Below are 27376 nucleotides of genomic sequence, written 5' to 3'. Positions count from 1 at the left end.
CCTTCCTATTGGAAGGATGTTGTGAAACTTGAAAAGGTTCAGAAAAAATTTACAAGGATGTTGCCAGGGTTGGAGGATTTGAGCTATAGGGAGCAGTTTAATAGCTGAAGGCTGTTTTCTCTGGAGCATCAGAGGCTGAGAGGTGACATTTTAGAGGTTTATAAAATCATGAGGGGCATGGATAGGATAAATAGACAAAGTCTTTTCCCTGGGGTGGGGGAGTCCAGAACTAGAAGGCATAAGTTTAGGGTGAGAGGGGAAAGATATAAAAGAGACCTAAGAGGTAACTTTTTCACGCAGAGGTGGTACGTGTATGGAAGTGGTGGAGTCTAGTACAATTGCAACATTTAAAAGGCATCTGGATGGGTATATGAATCGGAAGGGTTTGAAAGGATGGCAGGTGAGACTAGATTGGATTGGGATATCTGGTCAGAATGGACAAGTTGGAAAGAAGAGTCTGTTTCCATGGTGTACATCTCTCTGACTGTATGACTTTAAAACAAAGCATGACATTTCACTTTCACATGGTTTGTTCCTGCTCCAATCACATGATGGGCTACCTGGCAAACTCCGCAGTAGCAAGCACAGCATAGTAATGGCTTATATATGGAGTAGCAGCAGCTCTGTGCAGATCTGTCACTTCCAGTTAGTAATACTTTGATCTGTGAGTCTGCAGGCCTCCGAGAGCCATAGCAGACTAGGTTCTGGTACATGGACCTTATGCTGGACAACTCACCTTTAAACTCTAGTTATCAAAATTCTTTTGTTGAAGTACCCCTCTTTTCAAATGAATAGTAATCATGGAACCTCCCCATCTAAATTATAATACATATATGTCCAGGTTTTGAGTATCATATTGTATCACGGTGCCCTTCCTTTTGTTTTGAAACCTTTTTAAACCCCACTGCCACCATGAACAAAATGAAATGTATCTGGCATCTGTTATCAGATTGTTTATCAGGTGATTTTTCTATCGCTCTCAGCAATTATTCTTGTGTGCCCTTGCCACTCAGGTGAGGCAGTCAGTCAGCACTGCCCAGGTAAGCTCCTTACTTTGCTATTGCCTCCAGCTGTGACTGATTTGTATACAACTTGACTATTTTTCAAACCTCTTTGAAGCATCTCCTGGAACAGACTGATATATAGAGTTCCTCAGTCACTTGCATGTGTTTTAACTGGTTTTGTCCTAAAGCTATTTTCCTCAGATTAGCCCTCATTCTGAAGATGAGTTTTGCTTCACAGATATGGCTGCACAATTTTACCATCATGCACTAATTTTAGTAAAATATGCTTCATTATTTAGTTTTTATAAAAAATATTTACTATGATTTTGACATACTTGAATGTGTACTGTTTTATAGGGAATGCCTCCTCGCCCTCGAGCAGCACATGCATGTGCCACACTGGGAAATAAAGGATTTTTATTTGGAGGAAGAATACTGGTGAGTTGTTTATCTATACTTCGAACTGTAAAACAATATTAAAAACACTGATGCCTTTATTAAGGCTAAATTACAGACACAGTATAGTGAAAGGTGAATTTTTTATGAAGCAAAATTGTACAGGTATATGTTTATCATAAATAGTCAGAATTTGTATTTGGTAATATTTAGTATATGTACATTTCGAAAGGCCTTGTTGATAGGTAGCAATGATTTTGTTTTTCTCTTGGCAAAATAGTACTGTACCATGGAGGTTTTTTAAAAATTTGTTCATGGAATGTGAATGTCACTGACTAGGCCAGCATTTATTGCCCATTCTTAACTGGGAGGGTAGTTAAGAGTCAACTATATTGTTGTTAGTCTGTAGTCACATGAAGCCAAACCAGATGACGGTGTCAGATTTCACTCCCAAGCATTGTGTGCATGAGTTTCACTGAGCTTCATGAAAAAAGAACAAAGCAAAATATGATTTATCAAGTCAAATCTTCATCTGTATCAGTTGGAATCAACACTGAAAACTTCTTCCAGTTCTACCAATGGCATGAAACCCCTTGCTGCTAACCTCAAAAATCTCTTCTACAAATTATGCAAGATCATTTGTCCCTATGTCTGATAGACCCTGGAGATGAGATTTTAACTTATTCAAAATTCACCCAATTGCACAGTGTTAAATTCAGGCCTTGGATATTCTCCCTGTGATTGAGTGATCGTAAGCCCAACCTCTTCCCCCAATGTTCCTGGATTCCATACCTTCCCCATTCTAAAGATCCAAAACTTCACGTTATGCTGAAATTCAAATGCGCAGGATATTTATCAGAGCTACTCAGCAGTTTTCAAGACATGCCTAAAGGGAAAGGAAAATTTCGAAAATCCCATGTAATAACTCAAAGCACAGAAATGCTCAATAGGTTTGTGTTCTTTGGAGGAAAAAGGGATAAAGGACAAAGGTGAATTGATTACTATGTCTTTGCTGAAAATGTGTTGCTGGCAAAACGCAGCAGGTCAGGCAGCATCCAAGGAACAGGAAATTCGACGTTTCGGGCATAAGCCCTTCATCAGGAATGAGGAAAGTGTGTCCAGCAGGCTAAGATAAAAGGTAGGGAGGAGGGACTTGGGGGAGGGGCCTTGGAGATGTGATAGGTGGAAGGAGGTCAAGGTGAGGGTGATTGGCCGGAGTGGGGTGGGGGCGGAGAGGTCAGGAAGAAGATTGCAGGTTAGGAAGGTGGTGCTGAGTTCAAGGGATTCGACTGAGACAAGGTGGAAGGAGGGGAAATGAGGAAACTGGAGAAATCTGAGTTCACCCCTTGTGGTTGGAGGGTTCCCAGGCGGAAGATGAGGCGCTCTTCCTCCAACCATCGTGTTGTTATGGTCTGGCGATGGAGGAGTCCAAGGACCCGCATGTCCCTGGTGGAGTGGGAGGGGGAGTTAAAGTGCTGGGCCACGGGGTGATTGGATTGGTTGGTCCGGGTATCCCAGAGGTGTTCTCTGAAACGTTCCACAAGTAGGCGGCCTGTATCCCCAATATAGAGGAGGCCACATCGGGTGCAGCGGATTCAATAGATGATGTGTGTGGAGGTGCAGGTGAATTTGTGGCGGATATGGAAGGATCCCTTGGGGCCTTGGAGAGAAGTAAGGGAGGAGGTGTGGGCGCAAGTTTTGCATTTCTTGCGGTTGCAGGGGAAGGTGCCGGGAGTGGAGGTTGGGTTGGTGGGGGGTGTGGACCTGACGAGGGAGTCACGGAGGGAGTGGTCTTTTTGGAACACTGATAGGGGAGGGGAGGGAAATATATCCCTGGTGGTGGGGTCCGTTTGGAGGTAGCAGAAATGACGGCAGATGATACACTGTATATGGAGGTTGGTGGGGTGGTAGGTGAGAACCAGTGGGTTCTGTCCTGGTGGCAATTGGAGGGGCGGAGGAGCGGCAAGTGGAGGAGATGCAGTGGAGGGCATCTTCGATCACGTCTGGGGGGAATCTGCGGTCGTTGAAGAAGGAGACCATCTGGGCTGTACGGTATTGGAACTGGTCCTCCTGGGAGCAGATGCGGCGGAGATGAAGGAATAGGGAATATGGGATGGCGTTTTTACAGGGGGCAGGGTGGGAGGAGGTGTAGTCTAGGTAGCTGTGGGAGTCAGTCGGTTTATAGTAGATGTCTGTGTTGATTCGATCGCCCGAGATAGAAATGGAAAGGTCTAGGAAGGGGAGGGAGGAGTCTGAGACAGTCCAGGTGAATTTGAGGTCGGGGTGGAAGGTGTTGGTAAAGTGGATGAACTGTTCAACCTCCTCGTGGGAGCACAAGGCAGCGCCGATACAGTCATCGATGTAGCAGAGGAAAAGGTGGGGGGTGGTGCCAGTGTAGTTGTGCAAGATGGACTGTTCCACATATCCTACGAAGAGGCAGGCATAGCTGGGGTCCATGCGGGTGCCCATGGCAACTCCTTTGGTTTGGAGGAAGTGGGAGGATTGGAAAGAGAAGTTGTTCAGGGTGATGACCAGTTCAGTTAGTCAAAGGAGGGTGTCAGTGGAAGGGTACTGGTTGGTACGGCGGGAAAGGAAGAAGCGGAGGGCTTTGAGTCCTTCGTGATGGGGGATGGAGGTGTACAGGGACTGGATGTCCATCGTGAAGATAAGGCGTTGGGGACCGGGGAAGCGAAAATCATGGAGGAAGTGGAGGGCGTGGGTGATGTCCCGAACGTAGGTGGGGAGTTCTTGGACTAAGGGGGACAGGACCGTGTCGAGGTATGAGGAGATGAGTTCGGTGGGGCAGGAGCAGGCTGAGACAATGGGTCGGCCAGGGCAGTCAGGTTTGTGGATTTTGGGCAGGAGGTAGAAACGGGCGGTGCGGGTTTGTGGGACTATGAGGTTGGAGGGGGCCAGACCATAACAACACGACGGTTGGAGGAAGAGCGCCTCAACTTCCGCCTGGGAACCCTCCAACCACAAGAGATGAACTCAGATTTCTCCAGTTTCCTCATTTCCCCTCCCCCCATCTTGTCTCAGTCAAATCCCTTGAACTCAGCACCGCCTTCCTAACCTGCAATCTTCTTCCTGACCCAGTAATCCATCATCTTGTTAGGAATAACAAGATGATGGATTACTGGGCTAATGGTAGGCTACTTGGTAGTGTGGATGAGCAGAGGGATCTTGGTGTCCATGTACACAGATCTCTGAAAGTTGCCACCCAGGTAAATAGTGCTGTGAGGAAGGCATATGGTGTACTGGGCTTTATTGGCAGAGGAATTGAGTTCCGGAGTCCTGAGGTCATGTTGCAGTTGTATAAGACTCTGGTGCGGCCTCATCTGGAGTATTGTGTGCAGTTTTGGTCGCCATACTATAGGAAGGATGTGGAAGCTTTAGAACGAGTGCAGAGGAGGTTTACCAGGATGTTGCCTGGAATGGTAGGAAAATCTTATGAGGAAAGGCTGAGGCACTTGGGGCTGTTCTCATTGGAGAAGAGAAGGTTTAGGGGAGATCTGATAGAAGTGTATAAGATGATTAGGGGTTTAGATAGGGTAGATACTAAGAACCTTTTACCGCTAATGGAGTCAGGTGTTACTAGGGGACATAGCTTTAAATTAAGGGGTGGTAGGTATAGGACAGATGTTAGGGGTAGATTCTTCACACAGCGGGTTGTGAGTTCATGGAATGCCCTGCCCGTATCAGTGGTGAACTCTCCTTCTTTATGGTCATTTAAGCGGGCATTGGGTAGGCATTTGGAAGTTATTGGGCTAGTATAGGTTAGGTAGGATTCGGTCGGCGCAACATCGAGGGCCGAAGGGCCTGTACTGCGCTGTATCCTTCTATGTTCTATGTTCTCTCCGCCCCCACCCCACTCTGGCCTATCACCCTCACCTTGACCTCCTTCCACCTATTACATCTCCGAGGCCCCTCCCCCAAGTCCCTCCTCCCTACCTTTTATCTTAGCCTGCTGGACACACTTTCCTCATTCCTGATGAAGGGCTTATGCCCAAAACGTCGAATTTCCTGTTCATTGGATGCTGCCTGACCTGCTGCGCTTTTCCAGCAACGCATTTTCAGCTCTGATCTCCAGCATCTGCAGACCTCACTTTCTCCTACTATGTCTTTGCCACTACTTTCCTGACAGGATCATTCATTTAATCAACTTAATTATTGCTAATAAACTACTTGTGGATGTATTAAGTTCTTTGGTATGTTTATTAGCCATCATTTATTAATTCATTTCTGTACTTCATTTGATATACTTGTGATTGCCTGTATATAAATTTATTCACTGATGTTTGCTGGTTCGCTAACTTATTTGAATTTGCTTGGTATAGTAGCTATGTCTTAAATGATTGTTGTTGAAGTTTCGATTTATGGCACCCATTGTAGTTTGCTAAGCCAATAATTTCTGGATAGCTACAACATTAAATTCACAGAATTATTTTGTCATCTGTGGGACCTGATGCATGTGGTCGGTGTTGATTTCTTTAGGTTCAAATTCCCTGTTATACATCATCAAAAAATACATTTCACTAATTTTTACTATTACTCTTTTAATCACTATTGTAAATACTTGTGTTATATATTTTTTATTTTGTAGACTATTGAAAAACACAATTTGTGGGACCTTGCGTAATAAAATTGAAAAACTGTATGTCAGCATATAATTCTGGAGCAAGAATGTCACCATTTCTTAATTGATTTCTCTTCACACAGATCCAATATAGATCCATTTATATTGTCTCATATGTATGTTGAGTATTGCCACGGTAGATAAGTTGAGATTTCTTTAAAATTGTGGACAAACCACAAATTAAATACTTCTGTTGATGTGTAAAATATATCACTGCTTGATTTCCAGGAAACGAGAATTAATGATTTGCACTGCTTGAACTTAGATACATGGACTTGGTCAGGAGAGTAAGTAGTTTTGTTTTCTATATAAATATGTAGATTATGTATAAGCAGTATCCACCTTTTGCCTTGATTAATGTTTCTCCTAGTGACTTGTTAATGTTGAAAATCTGTGGACCTTCTATTTGGAAACCTTCCCATCATTGTCTGACAGGGAAGAACTACTAGTTTTTATATAGAACCCTTAGCATAAAACATCTCTAAAGTGCTTTTTGGAGGCATTATAAAGCAAAATTTGATGGCCAGCCATATACAGCAGTGCTAGGATAAATGGCCAATAATCAGAGTCATAGAACTGTAGAGCATAGAAACAGAACCTTCAGTCCAACTCATTCAAGCTGACCAGATTTCCTAAATTAATCTAGATCAATTTGCCAGTATTTGACCCATATCCCTCTAAAGACTTCCGATTCCTGTGATCATCTAGATGCCTTTTAAATGTTGTAATTGTACAGCCTTTTCCTCTGGCAGATCATTTCATAAATGCATCACCCTCTGCATGAAAACATTGTCCCTTAGGTCCCTTTTAAATCTTTCCCCTCTCCCCTTAAATCTCTGCCCTCTAGTTTTGGACTTCCCCACCCTGAGGAAAAGAACTTCCCTATTTACTCTATCCATGCCCCTCATGATTTTATATACCTCTATAAAGTCATCCATCAGCCTTTGATGCTTCAGGGAAAATAGCCCCAGCCTGTTCAGCCTCTCCTTATAGCTCAAATCCTCCAACCCTGGCAATATAATTTCTTTCTGAACCCTTTTAAGATTCAAAACATCCTTCCTATAGCAGGGAGACCAGAATTGCACACAGTATTCCGAAAATGGCCCACCCAATGTCCTGCAACATGACCTCCCAACTCCTATACTCATTGCACTGACCAATAAAGGCAAACATACCAAATGTCCTCTTCACTATCCTATCTATCTTGGACTCTACTTTCCAGAACTATGAACCTCTCCAGGGTCTCTTTGTTCATCAACACTGCCTAGGATATTACTATGAAGTGCATAAGCCCTGCCCTGAATTGCCTTTCCAAAATGCAGCACCTCACATTTATCTAAATTAAACTCCATCTCCCAGTCCTCAACCCATTGGCCCATCTGACCAAGATGTGGTTGCGCTCAGAGGTAGCCTTCATCACTGTCCACTGCACCTCCAATTTTGGTGTCATGTGCAAACTTCCTAACCATCCCTGCTATGTTCATATCTAAGTCATTTATATAAATGATGAAAAGCAGTGGACCTAGTACCAATCCTTGTGGCACCGTGCTGGTCACTGACCTCCAATCTGGAAACCAACCACCACCACCACCACCTTCTTTCTTCCATCTTGGTCAAACATAAGTGACCTTTGGTCAAAGAGGTGAATGTAAGTAGTGTCATGAGCAGGGTAAACACAAAAACGATGTTCCTGAAAGCGGAAACAGGGTACTGAGCTGGATGATTGGCCATGATCACATTGAAGGGCCAAATGACCTGCATGAGATCCTATTTTCTATGTCACAAAGGAGGGAAGAGAGGTGAAGAGGAAATTCTGTGGTTTGGGGTTTTGGCAGTTGCTAATACTGGAGCACTTGGTCAGAGATACTGAAGAGAAGCACAACTTGAAAGAATGTGGGTTTGGAGGAATTTACAGATGGGGTGGGTGAGACACTGGAAAGATTTGAAAATAAGAATTTCAAAATTGATTGTTGCTTATTTATAAATTGATACAAGTCAATGAGCATAGGGTTAATTAGTGAAAAGGACTTGTACAAGTTAGCACATAGGCAGTAGAGTTTGGATGACCTAAGATTAATGGAGGGTACCTGTAGCAGATTGTCAAACATTGCTTTGGGATGGTCAGATCTGGTAACAAAAGCATGGATGAGGAACGCAGGAATGGAGTCAGGTAATGTTATAAAGATAGATATAGGCTGCCTGAGCGATGATAGAGCTGTGATTGGAGACTTATCCATGTATTTTATTCAGCTCCTTTACTCTGAGTCATGATTTTTAAAAAAACTTAGTAATCTCCTTTTTGAACACCTTTTACTGTCATTCAGTTTATCATTTTGTCCAACCAGTTAGTCTTGGTTAAATCCACTTTTGTTCCGACTGAAATGAAGTAGTTTTAGATCCAACAACTTCATCTTGGATTCTCCCGAATTAGTTTCATTTCCAGCAATCACCAGAGGAAAAATTTGACTAGTTGATAATTCAGGATAGAATCAGTAAATACTTACACGTAAACTAATAAATGATGGTCAGTTTAAAAGACACGTTATGTTTGATTTAACTGAATTTATATGACAGAGTGTTTAAACAATATGAACATATGTGCAGATTTTCAAAAAATGTTTGAAATGTTGCCATAGAAATCACAGGTGTTAGGTGTAAAATTGGATTAAACGGCCCTTTGAGCCTCTTCCACCATTGAATCACAATGGCTGATCTGGCTCATGAAATGAAAGAAAATGCTCTTACATGGATAAGAGATAAATGGAAGCAATAAGTGCAGAGGTATAACTGAATGCTTCTCAGATTTGAGTGATGAAATCCTCATTTCTATTTTTATAAATGTTTGAATTAAGACACAAGCAAATCAATTAGGGGTCATGCCAAACAGGAAAATTTAGTGAAAATTTTGATTAGGTACATAAGTAGTTCAGTGCAGAAGAGCATGAATTTTGTTGCATTTTGATGGAAAATATGGACAAAGTTCTTCAAAACCACAAAATCTCGCTAAAGATTGCTTGCTTTTAATTAGTGAAGATGCTTCAAAATGTATAATTTTGTTTTATCAGTTTGAGATCTGAAGTGTATATTGTTTCCTATACTATTTCCAGTACTGTACTTGAATGAATAAGAGTTTAATGTTCACCATCTGGCACACTGTCCAAGAACCTTTGTGCAATAAATTATGTTTTAATTCAGAGGAATGATGACTTTGGAAGGGATCTTCTACATATGGCTTTCAGAAAAGTGTTTGGGGTGAGCAGCAGTCAAAATAGTTGCAGTAGTGAGAAAACATGCACAGTTATTGGAACATAATCTATTTCCTTTTTTTAAAAAAAAATTAAGATTTATAAATCACAGCAAATGTCACGTCTTTCGTAAAGATGAATAAAATTTCATCATTTCTACAAGCTAAATGCATGTTTCGTACTTTGGTAAGACACTTATTTGTGTGGTTTTTGAATAAGGAGCAGATAGATATAAAATTACTGTTTTCTTCCTCCCTTATATCTTACCTTTAGAATTACCATTAAAGGAGTACGTCCACAGGGTCGTTCATGGCACACTCTGACTCCTGTGACAGATGATCAGCTTTTCCTTTTTGGAGGATTAAGTGCAGAAAGTCAACCTCTTAGTAAGTATGCACATTTGTTTTCCTTTGTACAGAAGATATGACTATAGCCTCACCCTTTTTTCTTGGAAAAGTGTTGTTGGCTACATTTCTTTTTCTCCATTTCCATTTTCTCTTTTAAGCTACACTTCTATTGCAGTGACAGCCCAACCAAGTCTAAAATCCCCTGAAGTCTTTTCCCTCTCCTTGCAATCCCTGATATATCCCCAACCCTCATTCTCCCCTCTCCATGATCCTACTTTCCACAGTGCTGATAGCTCCTCTTTTTCCTCCCTGCCTACTTTGAAATGTCTTAGTTCTGTACTCAAACTTTGTTCCACAGTTACCCTAGATCTCCCAACTCTTAACTTTGGGGCTCAGACCAATCTATTCTCGGTTGTTCATAGCTGGTATTGCTTATTTTATGTGGATGCCTCATAAATTGGGGAGGGTGACAGCATTGCTGGGAAAATATATTGTACTGAAATACCCTCAGCCATTCATTCCTGGAGAACTTTGGGCAACCCTGTCAGGCCATCATTTTGAAGCTTAGAGCATTGAGATGGATTAGAGAGACTGCTGATGATTTGCAATGAGAAATGTAAGGAGCCCTCTTAACGTGATTTTAAAAAGCATATTGCATGTTTGTGCAAAACAAGTGTCTTATTAATATTCTTGGATAAATAATAAAGTTTGTACTTAGATGTACAGCATAGAAACAGGCCTTTTGGCCCAACCATTTGATATACATTTTATTCAAGCCTCCTTTCTTATTTAAAATTATAGCCATAACCATTTAGTCCTTTCTTCTTCATGCTTGCCTAGTTTTCCCTTGAATGCTTCAATACTATTTGCTTAAAACACCACTTGTCACAAGTTCTACATTGTTACCACCCTGGATGAATTCCGTATTGGATTTCTTAATGATTATCTTGTATTGACAGATGGAAACATTCTCTCTGTATCCACTCCATCAAACCATTCATCATTTTTAAATATCTCTCAATCTTTTCTTAGGAGAAGGAACAAAAGTAGGCCACTCAGCCCTTTGAGCCTGCTCTGCCATTTAATAAGATCGTGGCTGATCCAATCTTAACCTCCAGCCTATATTACTGCATACTGTCAGTAATCTTTAATCCCATTAGAAATAAAGAATCTATTTACTTCCCCTGAGCAAGGGAATTCTAGAGACTGTCAACATTCTGAGAGAAAACAAGATCTTTATCTCTGTCCAAATGGGTGACAACTTACTTTTAAACTGTGACCCTTCAGTTCCAGATTCTTCCACAGGAGGAAACATCCTTTGCAGTCAAATCCCCTCAGGATATCATATGTTTCAATTAAATTCCCTTTCTTCTAAATTTCAGAGGATACAAGGGTAGACTATCGAGCCTTTCCTCAAGGAGGTCCACTCATTCAGGTATTAGTCTGGTAAACCTGCTCTGAACTGCTTCCAACAGATTAACGTGCTTCCATTAGTACATTGATCACTGCAGATGTGGTCTCACCAATGTCCTTTAAAACTGAAGTGTAACCCCTCTATTTTTGCATTCAGTTTCCCTCATAATAAAACCTAACATTCCACTATCTTTCCTGATTACTTGCTGTACCTGCGCACTAACCTTCTGTGATTCATGCACCTCGGACGTCTACAACTTGTCACCAAATGGGTAATCACTTTTTAAACTTTTGGTTCAGATGCCCAATCTTTCGATCTTTTCCAGATATGCATACCCAATCATTTACTTGTAAATCTTCATTGTATCTATATATGGTGACCAGAACTGTATGAAATAAGGGAAGTCCTCATTTAAAGTAATGGTTGCCTTCATGAAAATCACAACTTTGTGAAACTTCCTTAAGTGAAGCATTTTTTCCCCATGGGAATCAATATTAAAGCAGTAAGTTACATTTCTATGGACATGTTTGCTTGAGAGTAAAAAAAATATACAGATTGAAACATCATATTGCACATGTGTAAATTGCATATTCCAGCTGAAGTAACTTTCAAAGTAAACTAAATCACTAAATATAAAAGTAACACTGCCATTCGGTACTTATGGATTTTTCCCATCAAACCACAAATTGTAGGCATTTAGGAAAGTACACCATTTCAATCAGCAACAAAGTAACCTTTAAAAAGCAAAGAAATATGGTGTAACTTATTTACCAGTAATGTGAAAATTAAATTCTCCTGAAGTTTTAATTGAGTAAGTTTCATCTTGTGGCAGAAATTGGTCAGAACTGCCTACTAGTGAAGAGAGGAGAAAGTGAGGACTGCAATGCAGGAGATCAGAGCTGAAAATGTGTTGCTGAAAAAGCGCAGCAGGTCAGGCAGCATCCAAAGAACAGGAGAATCGACGTTTCGGGCATGAGCCCTTCTTCAGGAATGGTCGACATTTCGGACATGAGCCCTTCTTCAGGGATGGCCTCCACCATCGCCAGGAAGACCGTCGCTGTCAGATTCGCGGCCTCCGTGGGGTCCACGGCTACCGGGAATAAGACCGTTTCTGTCGTCGCTACAGGCACTTCCGCTCCCTGGGTTGCCGTCCCCACAGCCACTTCTGCCCCCAGTGACATTACTAACCTGTGCAACCACCATGGCGCATGCGTTTCCGCCCCCACGCCGATCTCCGTCACCAAGCCTAACTCCGCCACCATGCCTAACCCCGCCCCCAGGCCGATCTCCATCCGCACGCCTAACCCCGCCCCCAGGCCGATCTCCATCCGCACGCCTAACCCCACCCCCACTCCCAACTCCAGCCCCGCACCAGGTCCTAGCTCCCAGCACTGCCGTGTTTTCACCACCCTTCCAGACCTTCCCCTCTCTGAGGATGAAAGATCAGTCTTCAGCAGAGGCCTCACCTTCATTCCCCTACGCTCTCGGATTAACGAGTTCAACATGCGGCAAGACATCGAACAATTCTTCCGTCGCCTTCGCCTCCGCACCTACTTCTTTAACAAAGATTCTCGCCCACCCTCTGGCGACCCCTTCTCCCGCCTCCAACACACCCCATCCACCTGGACACCCCGTGCTGGCCTCTTACCCGCCTTCGATCTCTTCATAGCCAACTGCCGCCGCGACATTAACTGCCTCAACCTCTCCACCCCTCTCACCCACTCCAACCTCTCACCCTCATTCCTGAAGAAGGGCTCATGCCCGAAACGTTGATTCTCCTGCTCTTTGGATGCTGCCTGACCTGCTGCGCTTTTCCAGCAATACATTTTCAGTGCTAGTGAAGAGAGGTTATTGTCAGGAGCAAGGGCAGAGGGGCTGATTGTGAAAGGAAAAACATCGGGAATTTTTTTGATAACAGGCATACTACACTCTAAGGAAATAAGAAATAATATTGAACTGAAATTCAACATTTTTCCAAGAGGTGACCAGGTTGTAGATGAGGACAGTGCATTTGACGTAGTCTACTTGGATATCAGCAAGGCTTTTGAGAAGGTTCTGCTTCGGAGACCGATAGCAAAGGTAAGAACCCATGGGATCCGAGGAAATTTGGCTAATTGGATGCAAAATTGCTGAGTAGCAGGAAGCAGAGGTGATTGTTGAGGGTGTTTTTTTGACTGTGAGTTTCTGTAGGGTCATTGTTGGGCCTTTACTATTTGTGGTATAAAAGATTTAGACCGGAATGTAGGAGAGTTGATCAGTAAATTCTCAAAGTAGGAAAATTGATTGGGCAGTAAATAGGAACCAGCCTTAGGTCACAGGAGGATATAGACAATCTGATCATATGGACTGATCAGTGGCAAATAGAATTCAATCCAGGTAAGTGTGAGGTGATGTACTTGGGCAGGACAGACATGGCAAGGGAATACATGATGACATTAGGACCCTAGGAAGCACTGAGGATCAGAGGGACCTTGTGCTTGTCCACTTGTCATTTAAGGTAGCAGAACAGGTAGATAAAATGGTTAAGGAGGTACATGGGATACTTATCTTCATTAGCTGAGACATAGAGTTTAAGATCAAGGAGGTGTTGCTGAAACTGCATAGACTATTGTGAGCTGTTCTGTAATGTGGATTCCAGGAAGCATTTGATAGTGAGTTTTAATTGTGAAGAGAGATTGAATAGACTGGGATTGTTTTCCTTAGAACAGAGGAGACTGATGGAGGAAGCGTGGTTGAGCTATATAAAGTTATGAGGCTTGGACAAAGTACATAGGAAGAATCTTTTTCCCCTTGGTGGAGAGATCCAATAACCAGGGGACTTAGATTTAAGGTAAAGTGCAAGACATTTAGAGGGGATGTGAGGAAACTTCTTTTCAGTCGAATGCTGATGGAAATCTGGAACACACTACCTGTAAGGGTAATGCAGATGGCATGAAGGCTCCGTCGTTAGCACTGCTATTCCACAGCACCAGGGACCTGGGTCCGATTCCATCGTTGTGCAACTGTATGGTGTTTACACATTCTCCCTTTGTCTGCATGGGTTTTTTCCAAGTGCTCAGGTTTCCTCCCACAGTCCAAAGATGTGCAGTTTTGGAGGCTTGGCCATGGGAAATGCAGGATAACAGGAATAGGGTAGGGTGTGGGCCTAAGTGGGATACTCTTCAGAGGGCCAATATGGACATGATGGAATCTTCCACACTCAAGATTCTATTCTAGAAGCAGAAACTCTCATAACATTTAAGTATTTAGATGTGCACTTGTGATGCCAAGATAAAGTGGGTGGCATGGTGGCACAGTGGTTAGCACTGCTGCCTCATAGCAGCAGGGTCCCAGGTTCAATTCCAGCCTTGGACAACTGTCTGTGTGGAGTTTGCACATTCTCCCCTTGTCTGCATGGGTTTCCTCCGGGTGCTCCGGTTTCCTCCTGCAGTCCAAAAATGTGCAGGTTAGGTGAATTGGCCATGCTAAACTGCCCGTAGAGTTAGGTGAAGGGGTAAATGTAGGGGAATGGGTGTGGGTGGGTTGCGCTTCGGCGGTCGGTGTGGACTTGTTGGGCCAAAGGGCCTGTTTCCACACTGTAAGTAATCTAAGTAGTCTAACCTAAACAAGGCTATTGGCTAAGGGCTGGAAAATGGGTTTGGAATAGTTAGGTGGTTGTTTTTGACTGGTGCAGACTTGATGCAGACAATTCCCTCTCCTCCATCTCTGGACTTGACCGGAGCCTTTCCCTGATCGCCAGACCTTCCACACATCCTGACCTACCCTAAACAGCTCCATCACTTGCCTGGCCCTCTTGTCTCCCCACCTGGTACCTTACATACCTGTCAACCTATCTACCTGATACTCTACTTATCTAGCTTATATGGCACTGTAAGCTCTCACCTAAAGCATGTACTTACCCTTTCACAGGAGCTGGCAAAGTTAATGTCTGCTCGACTTTTAAATCGCAGAATATGGTAATTGGTTGGTGTAGTTTGTCTTCTCCTGACTGTACTGTACTACAAGGGGTTTCTCAGAATGAAATTATAGCTCCATGTTTCTGAAAAAGCCCCAATCAGAATCTCCTATTAGAAATGCACAATTCTTTCATCATGTAAAAAAGGAGCGAAATTTCAATATCCATGTGATTACCACTCCTCAGACAATCCAGCCCAAAGCTAATGTAAACATGTACATGTTAGGAAACTTACTAGCATTAGGCTAATTACCTTTTATATGTTATTAACATTTTTACAATATATGGAGAGTAGCATTTATTACTGTGTTGTTAATTCATCAGTTGCTGCATGATTTTCTGTTTAAGAGTAAGGCTGAAAATTATATGGATTTATGAACCATGAGATAAACAGTATTTGAAACATAGTGGACCAGTTCTGGAAGGATGGGATCGATAGAAAGCAGCTGATCGGCATTTAATAAAGTAGGTAAAATGGTTCTGATATTTAGGTTTGTTCAGTTTTCCATGAGTCAGCCGCATGCTGTCTAGAGTTTTACATTGAACTTGGTTGCCTTCTTTGCTAGAAAATGGACCCCTACAGTACAATTAATCAGTGGAGAGAGCAACTTCTAGATAGGCAAGAGTTATTTCTGTGTTCTGTACTATGAACAGGCACTCATGAAGTAATGGTTTATTGGATTTTAGGTATGAGACTTTTTTGTATTTAATAACAAGTTGCTGATTTGTATTTTGTAAACATCACCTGATTTGAGCAATTCAGTTGATTTTACAGTTGTGTGTTAGTTGGTAGCTGTCTTTGCCCTAGGATTTGGGAATTCAGGACTAGGGGTGACATTTTTTAGGTGAGAGGAGAAAGAATTAAAAAAGAGGGGCAATTTTTTTATACAGGGTGGTTCGCATGTGGAATGGACTTCCTGAGGAAGTGATGGATCTGGATATAATTACAATGTTTAAAAGTGGCTATACAAGATTAAATTAGATTCGGGCCAACAAGTCCACACCGACACGCAACCCACCCCCCTACATTTACCTAACACTATGGGCAATTTAATATGGCCAATTCACCTAGCCTGCACATTTTTGGACTGTGGGAGGAAACCGGAGCAAACTCATGCCGACATGGGGAGAATGTGCAAACACAGTCAGTCGCCTGAGGCAGGAATTGAACCTGGGTCTCTGGCGCTGTGAGGCAGCAGTGCTAGCCACTGTGCCACCCACACGTTTAACTTAAAGATGTTTAACTTAACCTTTTAAGCGAATGTATCTGTCAATGTTAGTGCAACATATGATGTCCAGCACATTCAACTGACCATTCAACCCATCCAATCCAGTCACCGTTTATCCTTCAGTCAAACCTTCTCTCATTTTTCCTTACCTAGCTTATTCGTGTAACCATGTAATCCCTTCTACCTTGTATGCAAATGTAGCTTTCCTGAAAACTGTTCTCTTCATCCTTTTCCTGATGAGTATAAACTTGCACCGTTGCACATTATTTATGATTGAATGGTCTGATCAGAAACTGATTATATATACTACACAGACGTACACGCATACATACCCCCACTCTGCAGCCTTAACATCCTTCTTGTGGAGGAAGACCCATCTCCTGGAGCTGTTCCCTATTCGTATTGCAACTTCAACAGTCCATGCAGCACCAGAGCTTTGGTAGTTGGCACTGCCAGGACTGTGTAGGTGGGCCCATGAAGGAGGCCTGATGGTTCCTGGGGTGAGTAATTCACAGGTATTGGGCCTGGAGCCTTTCTCCATCTGAGGGAGGGATGAGTAGGAAGAAATGAGGAGTGCTGGTGTCTTGGGGAAGTCCCCAGTGGGTATACGCTGCCCTCCAAAGATGGTAAGATAGTACCCTTCATACCTTCATGCTGTTTTTGATAAGTGTTGGTCACTCTTGCCTGACTGTCCATCCAAACCATTTTATGGTGTATGTAGGATAAACTAGGGTCAGTGATCTTTCAACAAGCTTAATTGAATTGTAATTGTTTATGTGCAGTGTGCTGACACTGATTTTTGAAGCCGCTTACACTCAATATTATTCAGCAGCTTGTTCTAAGATGAGCTTGTGGATAGGTGGGAAGGTGGCGGACACGACACCATTATGTGCTCCTCTACCAAAGGTACACCTGAAGAAGAATAAATATTCAACCCCTTTAATTGTATGTCAAATATAATTCTCAGTTAAATAATAACCATTGCACCAGAATATAGGTAATCTATCATTATTCCAGTTCCAGTTATAAATTATTAATAGCAGTGATGATTTCAGCTTTAAGTCAGAAGTAACGTCCCTTATTTCTTCCAGGTGATGCATGGATTTACACTGTTGGAGCTGCAGAATGGCGGCAATTAGAACACTGCCCTAGAAATAGACCAAGGTAAAAACAAGCCGCTTAGAGTTTCTACTGAAGAATATAACATTGTTTATACTGCACATAAACAATATTCAGTATCTTCTATTATTTAATAAGATTTTCTCGGATTTAGCCATATTTCAATATTTAGGCAGTGGACAGGTACAAGACGACAATGAAGGTAACATTTATGTCAATTTATATACATGTTGTAACAAGTGGGCAATTTTATTTATATCCTCAATCCTCTGCAGAATCTCTAACACTAAAGGTGCACTGACCAGTTCTAAATTGTTTGAAGTACAGAATCAGTTTTTAAATAAGAATTATAATAATTTAACTGTAACCTAATTTGGGAAAAAAGCCTAATTAAAAATAAATTAATTTGGAAAAGAAACTATAGAGATACTGCTAATATAAAACAACAAATCTAATTAGAGTACTAATATGTGATGCTGCACTATTTAACTTGCACCTGCAATTATCTGCAAGGCAAGTTCACAATTTCTGTGTCATTTTAGAATTCAGTGAAAAGTGGCTTGTTACTTCCCCACAGGGAAGAATTGAAAATAGGAAGGTTTTTACCTCCACCTGCACTTACAACAATTACAGAAGTCTGCTCCAGACTATATTGTCCTATTTTGGAAAAAAATCAGTTACTAGGTGCTGAGGTAGGTGATGCAAGAAAACCAAATGCATATACTCCTAAGAATTATGCTCAACATATGCTTCAGAATCCTGTTTCATTAATATTATTAATTAAACTGCAAGTTTACAAAGCTTGCTTAGCAGAAACGTAATTACTTGAAATAGTTGAGGAAAATGTGCAACAAAGGTAATTTTTAAACCGTAAAATATGTCAAATGATAGTGCTTCTATCTCCTATAGGTCAGAAAAAAACTATATTTTCTGGAATTGAAAAAATAAAGGACTAGTCTAAATTTGTGGTTTTCTAAATTTATGGATGGTTTATAAAGAATAAGGGGAGATGATCAGTGCCCCTTTCAAGTGCTAGACTAATGTCAGATATTCTTTTAAAGAAAATAAGGCAAGAGCAAAAGTAAAATGAACATGTTCAATTTAAATCTATTTAGCTTCAGGCTTTTTTCAATGAATTAATTTTGATTTAATTTCACTTTCTTTAATCCAACTTTTTTTCATTTGAGATTAATCAGTTAACCACTATTTTGACTAATTCACTTGCAGCATTTATCAGATTCCTTGCTGTGATACTGTGATTGGGTGTCTGGACACAATCTGTATTTTCTTCTGTGTGTCTCACACTAAAGTCCATCTCATACTTGTGTGAAGAAATAGGGAGCAAATGCTTCCCACAGAAGAAATCTGAATGAGATTCGTTATCCAACTATTATTGCATGCTTTACAAATTTTTCATGGTAACGTTGGTTAAGCCTTTAGAACAAGCTGCTGAATTTCCCCTTGTTAGAAGCCATGCATGATTGATTTTTGACTGAATTCGTGGAATAAATAGAGGAATATCTGCAAAATTTGCATTTTGTTTTGACTATTTTTGTTTCCATTATCCATTTACTAATCCATTAATCTGTTGTCTCTAATTTTAAAACACTTAATCTGAGGATAAATAAATTGAAGCATATTTCTCGCATCAGAAACAACTTTCCTAAACTAGAGAAATTTGAAGTAGTGCAAATTTCCTCTTTATACAAGGAATTCAACATTTAGTCATAATCCCTAAATGTCCAAACAGCATCTGTTTATTTTGTTTAGAAAATCAATATGGGAAAAGTTATCATTGCATTAAAAATATTGTTTTTAAGAAGTATTAATTTGCATTAATTTAGAAATATTTTTATTTTGGTGTTAAATGCGAGAGATAATGCTATTTGACCTTTTTAAGTCATTGGAACAAAAGAAATGTAGCATTTCTCCCAGTACTGCTTTTACATTTCCCTCCCATCTGCCAACTACAGTTTAGATTTGACTGCATGAGCTGCTTTAGTACTGAAGAAGATGATATAGTTTTGTAGTTGGTCATGTATATAGTGAAACATTTTCGTCTACGTTTGCTACATGACAATGTTAAATGAAATTTCAGATTATAATGTTTTTCGATGCTAAAAATCAGTTAACTTAGCAACCAGTTACAAATCTACTTCATCTTTGAGTTAGGAGCAGCAAAAATGATTGAGGAGATTTTCATGATATTACTAGAAATATTTGAAGGAACCAAAGTTACTTCATGTTATTTTAATATATTAATATGTTGCAAATACTTATAAAACATATATAAATTAAATAATGATCAGGGCATGAGTTTGAAGCTGAATGCCTTCACAATAATTCCTTAATCTTGATGAACATTTTTGATTCCTGTTTTACTTTTATATAACGACCTGAATAGTCTAATAATGGGAGAATGACTGTTTCTGTACAATCATCCACTAGTAAGCTTATGTGAACAGGTATCTTTGAAATGTTCAATTTCTGAGAATACCATTGCATGTTAGCAGTTAATTATGTATCATCTTAACAAAAACACATTCTCCCATTTTCCAATCAGAGGAATTTATTTATGCTGAATGATATAGTAGATTAAGAACATGTCAAAAACATCCAAATGCTTAGTACTGATGCAAAATGCATACTTTAAATTAATTTGCAAGTACGATAAAAAAGCCTGATTTTGCCCTGAAAAATTTGCATTAAATAGTTGTTTGCAGATTGGGTGCTTAAATTAGAGCAGTACTTGATGAACTGTACATATTTCTGCAATATGATTTTTGTATCTTTATTAACGTTGATATAGGGTGTTGTTTGCTTTGATAGTTTTAATAATTACTTTTGAATGTACTGTACTGTTGAGTATTTTTACATTGTGGTTTGGCTTTTATTAAAATTTCCCGTCTTATTATATGAATGAATAATTGCAACATTCTGTAATAGAATTTATACTAGGTACAGCAGTGACATTTTGCACCGTTTTAGATTAGCAGCTACCAAGCGTAATAGAGCACTGTTACAGTCTGTACAAAAAAAAACATCAGGTTGCAAGCTAGGATTTCAACAAGCTCGAGTCAGGAAAGTCTACTCCATGTTCTACGATGAAGCAGACCAGGCAGGAGTTTACCAGCAGCAAGTCATGAGACAAAGGTTTTGATGAGGTGAGGAAAGCAAAGGCAGATGCAGAGTGCAGGGCAAGGAAATGTAGACTGCTTCGTAGATCACTACAAGGTGGGAAAAATTATAATAGTAAATATGTGTAGTTGATGTAGGGTGCTTGTTGTAGCAGATCAGTTAAGTGCACTGCATGCTTTTGGATTATATTACATGGTTATATTGCTTAGATTACTTTACATTGCCAGATTATTAGAAAAAATGAATTGTACAGGCTTCACTAGATCTTATAAAAACCAAAAGAACTGCGGATGCTGGAAATCAGATCAAAAACAAAATTGCTGGAAAAGCTCAGCAGATCTGGCAGCATCTATGGAAGGGAATAAGAATTAATGTTTCAAGTCCAGTGATCCTTCCTCAGAACTGAGCATTTCCAGCAATTTCTATTTTTGTCACTTGATCTAATGTTGAATATAGAAAGTTTCATATTGCTAGATTTAGTTTGTAATAAGAAAGGAATGTCGTAAATGTATCTTTCCCTTTTTAGAATCCTTAATTGTAAATATGTAAATATTTTATGTAAATATCAAAAATGTGTTTGAAAATAGTTGTTTTGGGAGTAAAGGTGTTAAAACTTGAATCTATTATATTATATATCCTCAGAATGCCAAATTCAGCTTTAGAATATTTAAAGTTGGACAATCATGCCACATGATTCAGACGGACGGGATTTTATTCTGTTTTACGTTACAACTGGAAAAATAGCCTGATTCGGTAGAACTACATCATTTGCTGATTCCTTACAAATTAAGGGCATGTTTTCTACTATTATGGGGCAAATTCATATAAAATATCCTATAAAGGATTTTATAACCAAAATTAACATAATTTTCCTTTCCACATAATTATTCTCATGTACAATTTGCTATTTTTGCTTTCCAGTTAAGAAGTATTGTTGTAGTAATGAATCAGTTCTTACTGGTTTTGCCATTTATTCTCGCCTTTGTAAATGTTTATTCTACATCAGGTTTAAAATTTAGAATCTATTAGAAAGATCCTTTGGTTACGGCCGAGATTGTTTTCTCCATTGTGATTCATATAATTAAAAACAGTTAAATTTCTGGGCAAAACTGAAGAACCAAAACCCTTCAGTTCAGTAAGGTCATCCAATCTTGAAATAATGACATTGGTTCCATATAAAAACAGCAGGATTTAGACAGGTACTGAACGCAGAACCTCCTTTTCTTAGTCTGTTTGTCATAATGGCATCATGTCTAAAGGGTTAACACGAGTTACCTTTTTGGAGAATAACTCTGCATCTACTTCACATGCTCACATGGAATTGATAAAAATCGCCTACAAGAACTTCCCAAGAATGCAAGTGTGGTCCACCAACTGATATTTGGTGGTAATATCTGAAGTGGTGTTGCTGTGTTGGATCTAATGTACCAGTTCTAACAGTACACAGTATTGGTTGGAGGCTATGGTTATAATCTCAAATATTAAGGAACTTGCAGGAAAACAAACTTCTATTTGTAAGAGTAGTGTTGGTAACAGGTGCAGCCCAGTGTTACAAAGAGAACTGTGAAGAAAATGACTATGTGGGATCTATCATTAAAATTCTGAAACATATGTTCAGTTTTTCTGTTAAAACAACTCTCCGCAGCTATATTGTTAGGGAATAATTTGTTTTTTGAAAAAAGAAAATTACTGTTCCTGAATTTAATTTATTCTTTTCTCCCTAAACTTCTGAAGTTCTAAGCTATCTCAATATTTCATTATTTCAACAATATCAGCCTAGGCTGTAAAGGGTGTCTAAGGGAAGTTAGATCATGCCCTCATCCAAATCCACACTCTGTTTTTCAGTGATTAAATGGTGACCAAAAGTGAAAACTGAGGCTGATTAATTTCACTCCATAGGCAAATGCTGAGGCCAGCTGGAGCACATTTGGTGTACCTATTAGAATATTTTAAAAAACCTGATAGAGATATTCTGAGTTATAAATAAGCTCATTTTAATTTTGATCTTGTCAACTGATTTGCCTACTACATTTATTCAAAGTGAGCATTACCATATTATCAAAATGGAATTTTGAAGGTCCTTATCGAGGTGAATGGGAACATGAGAGGCCATCAGGCTGCTTATAAATTTAATTATTATGTGCCACTTCAGTTATTACTTCTGTTGGTGTTCTGCAGGAAGCCTGTGTCTGAAAATTATTTTAGGTATGATGGGTTAGAATACATTGAGAGAAACAATTTAGATTCTAATTATTTTTCCTCTTCCCAAGGCTTCTCCTGTATGGCATGTTATAATACCTAGGTCTTCCCCATTCTAATGGTGGACAGAATTTCTGCATTTACTCAGAGTCATACGGCACAGAAATAGACCAATTTGTCCATGCTGACCAAATTTACCAAATTAAACTAGTCCTACTTGCCTGCATTTGACCCATCTCACTCTAAACCTTTTCTATTCATGTACTTATCCAAATGCCTTTTAAATGTTGTAACTATACCTGAATCTACCAATGCTCCAGACAGCTCATTGCACAAACGAACCGCTTTCTGTGAAGAAGTTGCCGCTCAGGTCCCTTTTAGATCCTCTCACCTTAAAAATATGCCCCATACTTTTGAACTTACCCATCCTAGGGAAAAGATGTTTGTTATCCACCTTCCCTAAGTCCCTCATCTTTTTATAAACCTCTAAGATCACCCCTCAACTTTTATGCTTGTGAAAAAAGTCCAAGCCTATCCTTTTAACTCACTCTCCAGGTACAGCAATACTGTGGTAAATCTTTTCTGAACCCTTTCCAATTTAATAATATCCTTCCTATAACAGAGCGACTAGAACTGTACACAGTACTCCAAAAATGGCCTCAACAACATCCTCAATCTAATTATATCACCTTTCTGAAATACCAAAAAGTGTGAAACATTTTGATATGTCAATTTCAGGGGGGAAAATATCTTACAGCAGATATATTCATGAATATGGTTTAGTCCACTTGATTATTCACTTCATTAAAAAATCTGAAAATGGTGTTACTAAATGAACCTGAAAATGGTGTTACTAAATGAACATAAACAAAAACAACTGACAAAGCTAGAAAAATGTCAAACTTTTTGATTGATCATAAGATGTGGGAGCAGAAATAGGCCAATCACCTTGAGCCATTAAATGAAATCATGGCTGATCTGATAACCCTCAACTCCACTTTCCTGTCTTTTCCCCATAAGCATTCATTTCTTTATTGATTAAAAATTTGTCTATCTCAGCCTTGGAGATACCACAGTTGGAGGATTGTGTGCAGTTTTGGTTTCTTTATTTAAGAAAGGATATACTTGCCACAGAAAGCTCATCAGAGTGTCACCAGGATGATAGTGGGAATGTTAGGACTGTCCTGTGAGAAAAGATTGGGTTCTTTATTCACTAGAGTTTAGAAGCATGAAAGGGGAACTCTTTGACACTTCAAATTCTAACAAGGCTGGCAGGGGTGATGATCCCCTTGTTGAGCATCGAGAATCAGGGATTCACAGTCTCAGGATATAGGGTAAGCCATTTGGAATTGAGATGAGGAAAACTTTCTTCTGCAAAGGATAGTAACTTTGTGGAATTTTGCACTACATAAGATTGTGGGGGCCAATTCACTGAGTACATTCAAAAATAGATATATGTTTAGACTTTAAAGGCACCAAGAGGTATGAGGAGAATATGGGAATATGGCATTGAGATGGATGATCAGCCATAATTGTATTAAAGTAGCAGAGTAGACTCAAAGGGCCGAATGGCCTACTCCTGCTTTTAGTTTCTGTGTTCCTTTTTGCAACAAAGAATTCCACAGATTTACTATTCTCGGAGAGAAGAAATTGCTTCTCCTCATCTCTGTCTTAAATGGCTGACCGCTTATCTGAGACTATGCCTTCTGGACCTAGACTCATCCACAAGTTTGTTTCTTGACAACTTGACTATAACATGCTTAATAAATAAATTTGTAACAAACATACAGGATCTGAACATTACTTGCCTAGCTATGTGTTACTTAGCTAGCCTAGCTTCTTTGAGACACAGAGTCATTTCTACAGAAAGGTCTTCTCTCTCATGCCATTATAATACCAGTTGGCTTTTCTCAACATTAATTTCAGTGCTCTTAATTACTTTTTCCAAGTCACTATTCTCATATATACTACTTCAGAGTCTTCTGGAAGTTTCTTGCAGTGGCCAGAGTGCTGTTTTTTTTTCCAAAGACGGTCAGCACTTATTCATGTCTGCTATTTACAACAGACTTTTTTTTAATGATGGAATGTGGCAACAACTGTGGTTGAAGTTCAGGATTGTTGTGGTCAAGCAATTAAATTTGCAAAGACCCCTTAAGACCACATTTCTATTAGCTCCCAGAAACTACCATCAAGCAGATCACACTACTCTGCCATGAACATGTATGGCTTGGAATTTCGAGAAAAAAACTGAAATTAATTTCAAACTGAATACATTTGGGTATGTAATTCCTTTTGAGACCAAAGTGTATCTACACTCCTAGACTGTGGAAAACCTGTTTACTTCTCATTTTTGCAATATATTTTAATTCCTTCAAATCAAAAGTCAATACAACAAACAGTTTAAACTAAGATACCTCTTTCAAAGCAGCCAAAAAAATTAAAAATCCTATCTACTTCCAGACCTAATTTAAAAAAGCTTTATTAATCAAACAAATCAATCTTAGTTGATGGCAACTTTTGGAGAAAAATAGTACATTTATCCACCCACTGGTTCTGACTTCATTCTTTTGGTCTTAGTTACTTGTTAAAAGAAAATAATCTTGAACCAAGTGCTGGGAATTGTGTCATGTAAAGTAACATGGATTTTCTTCTACTGCATCGCATGCAGTTTTTTGGACAAAGTACTTCTGTGCAGATCCCCAGACACACTCTAACCAATGCAGTGAGAAATCTAATATGCAACATAATAGATTTCAAAGCAAGGAATGTTATTTTTAGACTTTAATTGAGTTTTTTTATTTGCTTTCCCAAGCACTTGGTTTCTTACCTCACTGTCACTCATGGTATCCCACTCTGTACTGAAGGACTTGTTCTGAATTGAAATATGCATTATTTTCTCTTGTTGGTATTTGTAGTAGAGGGTAAATGTTCTTTGGCCTTTCTGGTTTAATTTGCTGGTTTGAATATAGTATATTGTAGGACATTGGAATATTTATTTGTGAAGGAAAATAGCTGTAATTGTTGCATTGTGCATATTGGAACCAGAGTTGATGTCAGGTTAATATAACAGCAGCCTTTAAAGCAGAGCTTCCTAAACTGTGGATTGGTACCTGCACCCGAGCTGTCAGCTGAAATTGTGGAGTTGCGAGCTCCCAAGTCAACAGTGGCTGCTTTGGAGCGTCGACAGAATGTTAATACTTTAAGGCCTCTTTTAAATCATTTTTCTAATAGTGAATTGGCTAAATGGCTGATCCTTGAGGCTTGAATACTGTCCTGGTGGACCACTGTAAGGGTTTGAGTGGTGCAGTTCAGTGTCCTGGATTAAGAGACCTGGATTCAAGTCCCATCTCTGATCAGGGCGATTAGAAAATATCTCCTGTCCTGTATTGGTTTGGCAGCCTGTGGTGATTGTTCTGCTGGTCTGCATATTGCAAGGGATTTATTCCTTGGATAAATCCAGCAGAATATGCTTAAATGTTGAGAATTATGGGGTCCCTCATGCTGTCTATGGCTGCTAGATTGTTGTCTAGGAAGGAAGATGAGAAATGTCCAGCATGGCTATTCCCCTTTCTGAAACTGCTCCAACATTTTCCACACATTGTGTGCCAATAAAGGTGCTGCTTGTTCATTATATTTCTCAGTCATCACAAATTCTGCTGCAACCAGAAGTTGTGGGATTCCATCTATACATTTTCCCATGTTTTCGTGGTCTATGTCTCACTCAAACTTCTTCATGGCTTTTGAACTACATTTCAAAATGAAAGAAGAAGATAAATCTGTTGTGTGCTATATGCATTTTGGGACTTAGGAGTACTTGAACATGAGTGTGATATTGAAGAAGTCTTTAGCTTTAGAGCTTATTTAAAATAATTAACAAAAGCTTCAGAACCTAAGGTGTGTTGACTGTCAGTTTTAACAGTTTTTGATTTTCTGTATCCATTTCCTCACCTTATTTGAGAAAACGTCTTCAAGATCTGGTTTAAGAAACAACAAAAATTTCAGATTCTTAATGGACAACGAACCTTCAGACCTAATCTTCTGAGGTCAAATGTTGACTGAACTTAGTTGTCTTTTGCAGGATGCACCTGTGATGACTGCTAAATGGGCAATTTTGATTAAAATGGTGATTTTCCTTTTTTACATCATAACCCCAGAGAGGCTAACTCTCTTAATGTTGTAAACAGAGTGTGGACAGTTCTCACATCTTTGATCAAAAGAACTAAAGATAGCAACTAGTGGGTTCTTTTGTGGCCGTGAGAGGATTTATTCATTTACAATCAAGCTAAAATTCGTTCAAGGTGTAGACAACTTGATTATTTTAGACATACTGCATGTTGCTATGTGGCAGTTACTTTCTTGTTAAAACTATCAAAAAAGTTAAAGGTGAGTAACGTCTGCTCACTTCTTTAAAATACTGAACTTCCCAGTCAAAATTCAAAATGTTTTATCTCATCATGAAAGGTAATGTTCTGTCATTTTTTTAACACAACGCTAAAACTGAGAAACAGATGTGAGGAATATGTGTTCAGAACTTTGAGAATTTTCCTGGGCTACAGACTGCACATAGATTGTTTGGAGAATGCAGAAAATTCTTGGATAAAGTGGAATGTGGAGGTTAAATATTTATCTGAGAAAATTCCATTAATATTTGACTATTTTTATTCAATATTTTGGAAAGTTATTATTTTATGGCT

General features: G+C 39.6%; 1 protein-coding gene across 2 annotated transcripts in view; it reads left to right on the top strand.

Moving 5' to 3' along the window:
• Nucleotides 1-27376, top strand: part of LOC132818350 (kelch domain-containing protein 1) — an 89588-nt gene that overhangs the window by 51959 nt on the left and 10253 nt on the right. For both annotated transcript variants that reach the window (XM_060829293.1, XM_060829292.1), the window contains exons 7-10: nt 1362-1442; nt 6265-6323; nt 9555-9667; nt 17318-17390. In XM_060829293.1, the coding sequence (XP_060685276.1) occupies nt 1362-1442; nt 6265-6323; nt 9555-9667; nt 17318-17390 (326 nt within the window). The remainder of the gene's footprint in view (nt 1-1361; nt 1443-6264; nt 6324-9554; nt 9668-17317; nt 17391-27376) is intronic.

The sequence above is a fragment of the Hemiscyllium ocellatum genome, chromosome 8 (genome assembly GCF_020745735.1).
Source record: "Hemiscyllium ocellatum isolate sHemOce1 chromosome 8, sHemOce1.pat.X.cur, whole genome shotgun sequence".
Lineage (NCBI taxonomy): Eukaryota > Metazoa > Chordata > Chondrichthyes > Orectolobiformes > Hemiscylliidae > Hemiscyllium > Hemiscyllium ocellatum.
The sequence above is the reverse complement of the archived record's forward strand: the minus strand, read 5'-3'. Positions and strand labels throughout refer to the sequence as shown.